Raw genomic sequence first — 4067 nt, 5'->3', positions numbered from 1 at the left:
ACAGCTTGAACCTCTCCTCTCGTCTCACAGGTGTGTTTCCTCCTTCCCTGAGTGTCAGGTGACAACGAAAAGACACTGTCGGCATTCTCCAGCTCTCTTTGCATATGGCTCTTGACATCTAGCAGGAAACATGCAGGTTTTCCTCACTGGACTGCAGACTAATCTATTAATAGGGAGTCTCCTCTTTCTTTCAGAGCCCTGTTTCATTTGCGGAGGTTGCTGTGTATTTCAGCAGCGCAGAGTGGGCTCTGCTGGATCAGCGCCAACGGTGCCTGCATGAGGCAGTCATGATGGACAACTATGAGAGCATCCTCTTTGTAGGTAAGGAGGCCTTAGCTGATAGATGCCCCAGGAGGGAACCCCTGTTTTGCCGGGTGTTGCTGGAACATTTGGTGGCTAGATTGACCTAGGCTTGGCTGCTGCTATGCCTGATAGCTCCACGCCCTCCCCCTCTGGCCCAACACAGATCTGGGGGTTCCTTACAAGGAGGGTACCCCCAAGCTGGGGACACTGTGCCATGAAATGACTGGAAGACTTTGGACATCTTGACTGGAGCTAGCTCAGTTTGTATTGGAGGGGGGGGCATGTCCCCCCTCGCGTTTCAGCTCTCCTTCTCTGTGTCACAATACACCCAAAATTGAAACCCCACAAGACGTTCTTAAAGGTATTTTTAAAAATAATAATTTAGCTGTCTTCTGTTACATGGTACGTGTGACTTTTCTGGGCCCTACTTCTAAGAGAAAAAAAATGACTAGGGGGTGGCTTCCTTGACCAGATGTTCCCTCCCCCTTACTTTATTTCTTGTTTCTGCAGCATCAGTTTATACTCAGTTTGGACGAAACAGGCATTCAGACAAAAGAGTGCACCGAGGAGATAAGCTCCATATGGACCCTGTATGTGGAAAGAGCATCAGTTGCAGTAGAAACCTTATAACCCATAAGAGGACCCACTCAAAGGAAAAGCCCTACACATGCCAGGAATGTGGAAAGAGCTTCAGTTACAGCAGCCACCTGACGACCCATCAGAGAATCCATACAGGGGAGAAACCCTATACATGCAAGGAGTGTGGAAAGGCCTTCTGTCAGAGTAATGATCTTATGGCCCATGTGAGGACTCATACAGGGGAGAAACCCTACACGTGCCAGGAGTGTGGAAAGAGCTTCATTAAGAGTAGCCAGCTGACATCCCATCAGAGAACTCACACAGGGGCGAAACCCTATGCATGCCAGGAGTGTGGAAAGTGCTTCAGTTCCAGCAGCAGCCTTATAACCCATCAGAGAACCCACACAGGGGAGAAACCCTATACATGCCAGGAGTGTGGAAAGCGCTTCATTAAGAGGAGCCAGCTGACATCCCATCAGAGAACTCACACAGGGGAGAAACCCCATGCATGCCAGTCTTGTGGAAAGTCCTACAGTTCCAGTAGCAGCCTTACAACCCATCAGAGAACACACACAGGGGAAAAACCATATACATGCCGGGAATGTGGAAAGAGCTTCCTCCGGAGCGCTGATCTAATGGGCCATCAGAGAATTCACACTGGGGAAAAGCCCTATAGATGCCATGAATGTGGAAAACGGTTCAGTTGCAACAGCAATCTTACAGCCCATCAGAGAATGCACACAGGGGAGAAACCCTATACATGCCACGAGTGTGGAAAGAACTTTTGTCAAAGTAAAGACCTTATAACGCATGTGAGAACCCATACAGGGGAGAAACCCTACACATGCCAGGAGTGTGGAAAGGGTTTCAGTTCCAGAAGCAGCCTTACAACCCATCAGAGAACACACACAGGAGAGAAACCCTATCCATGCCAGGACTGTGAAAAAAGCTTTATTAAGAGGTACCAACTGACATCCCATCAGAGAACTCACACAGGGGAGAAACCCTATACGTGCCAGGAGTGTAGAAAGTGCTTCAGCTCCAGCAGCAACCTTACAACCCATCAGAGAACTCACACAGGGGAGAAACCCTATACATGCCAGGAATGTGGAAAGAGGTTTAGTTGCAATAGCAACCTTACGGCCCATCAGAGAATCCACACAGGGGAGCAACCCTATGCATGACATGAGTTTGGAAAGAGCTTCTGTCAGAGTGGTGTACGTGCGACCCATCAGAGAAGCTATAAATGGGAGAAACCATATAGATGTTATGGCTTTGTGGTCAGTCAGGTGCTATCGAGCATGAAAAAGAACACCAGGGAGAATAATCATGGAGAGCAGGGATTCTTATTCTGGGTTTCATGGGTCTCTGAACCAGCTGCAAAATAATTCTTATTTATATTTTTATGTGCCTTTTTCTGGGGAGGTTTGTATGTAGCTTTCTTAAGATTCTCAAAGCTGTTGGTGACTAAAGGAAGGCTTAGAACCCCTAATATAAATGCTGGTGGGTGAAGTTAAATCCCATTGTTTGCAACCTAGAACGGATGTGGGGAACATTATTTCTGTTTATTTATTGTTCCGTTGAATTGTATTCTTACCAAAAGGTCTGGCAATGGGAATTATGGCTCAATGTCTCATTCCAAGGTACGTGAGGATCAGCTCTTGCTGCTGCCCTTGAGAAGTGAATATAGCCATAACAAAGTACACAGCTGTGTGTGGTGAAAGATGTTAGACTGGACAACAAATCAGCACAGTGAGGGAATCCCACACCCACCCAGTGTTCCCTGTAAGCTTTCAGCAATACGGAATCCTGCAACACTAAAGTTCAGCGATGACGTATCGTGCTGTGGTTGCGAGGCCATGCCCCAGAAGGAAGGGTCTGTATACCCCTTTCAGTGAACACTGCTTCCACCACAAAGAGACTTAGGGCCCAACCCTATGGGCCTTCAGCGCTGGTGCTGAGCTCCAGCGCTAGGTGTCATAAATGTGCTGTAGGGCACGCTTATGGCACGGGGGGAGTGCTGGCACTGTGGATGGCCAGACCCTTCCAGCACTGGCTGGCAGTATTTTTGAAGTGGGGGGAGACGGGAAGTGGAGGGAACAGGGCAGAGGGAGGGCATTTGGGAGGACAGTGTGGTGGATCAGGCTCTGCCAACATATTCTGTCCTCCCTCCTGGCCCAGGGAGCCCAACACAGGTATCCTAGGCTCTGTGCCCACTCAAACGCAGGCACAGAGCTGAGGAGACCATTGCCACCTGTTGCTGTCTACCTCGGCTAAGGTAAGAAAACGCTCCCTTCCCCCAAGGAGACCTCTGGCGGTATCTTGGCACCCACAGGATCCAGCGGTCGCCATTTTGGCACCGATGGAGCTGTGGGTGCTGGGAACTATAGGATTAGGGTGCCCAAGCGCAAGCCTGTCTTACGCCTCTTGTGAGCCCCGTGCCACCTGAAGGTGTCGCAAATGTGCCGTAAAGCACGTTCGTGACACCAAGAGAGCAAGGAGTCCTGGGCAGACCTGCACTGCCCCGCCAGCACTGCATACAGACACAGGGCAGCAGCTGAGATGGGGGGTTAATGCCAGTCACTGCAGGACTGAGAGAGGGTGGCAGGAGGGAGTTTCAGAGGTAGGGAGGCGGTGTTTGTGGACAGAGGAGGTTGGAACAGGAGTGAGAGCAATCCTGGGAGAGGGTGGGATTAGTGGAGGCCTTTTCCTCCGTTGTATCCTAATCCCCGCCTGCGTCAGCCTACAGAACCTACAGCAGCCCCATTGATCTGGTTGGTGTGTTACTCAGGGTAAGGGGGAAAATGTCCTCCTATCTTGATGAGCTCTCCTGTTGCCTCTTAACCTGCACTGGATACAGCACAGTGCAGGTTAGAATTGGGTTGTAAGGAAGAAATTGGTTCTAAATCAAACACTATCAGGTTTATTTTAAGAAAAGTAGATAAAAATAAGATGACAGAAATCAATCAAGTGTTTATTATGGTCTCAGACCAACAAAGCAGAAATACCATCCCCCCCAAGGATCAGTAAATAGTACCGTAATTTGCTGTGACAAATGGGTCCTGTGTGTTCCTAACCAAACCGTTGTGGTATACGTGTGGTGGGAATGTATTTGGTGTATCCATATAAATAACAAATAAAGGGACTACTTTGCAGGAAAGGTATTGAAAGGTTCCCTCTTCCTT

General features: G+C 49.1%; 1 protein-coding gene across 1 annotated transcript; it reads left to right on the top strand.

Moving 5' to 3' along the window:
* Positions 1-256: 256 nt before the first annotated feature.
* LOC136633704 (zinc finger protein 84-like) lies at positions 257-2365 on the top strand. Its single transcript, XM_066609484.1, has 2 exons — positions 257-321; positions 814-2365. The coding sequence occupies exons 1-2, from the start codon at positions 288-290 to the stop codon at positions 2064-2066; spliced, it is 1287 nt and encodes a 428-aa protein (XP_066465581.1). The 5' UTR covers positions 257-287; the 3' UTR covers positions 2067-2365.
* Positions 2366-4067: the final 1702 nt, after the last annotated feature.

The sequence above is a fragment of the Tiliqua scincoides genome, chromosome 13 (genome assembly GCF_035046505.1).
Source record: "Tiliqua scincoides isolate rTilSci1 chromosome 13, rTilSci1.hap2, whole genome shotgun sequence".
Taxonomy (NCBI): domain Eukaryota; kingdom Metazoa; phylum Chordata; class Lepidosauria; order Squamata; family Scincidae; genus Tiliqua; species Tiliqua scincoides.
This window is presented reverse-complemented; position numbering and strand designations above follow the sequence as displayed.

What these genes read in the sequence shown, in the direction of transcription:
- LOC136633704 (XM_066609484.1), top strand. Translation starts at nt 288, where the DNA reads ATGATGGACAACTATGAGAGCATCCTCTTTGTAG. An exon ending in TGAGAGCATCCTCTTTGTAG is followed by an intron (nt 322 to 813) that starts GTAAGGAGGCCT and finishes TTGTTTCTGCAG; the next exon opens with CATCAGTTTATACTCAGTTT.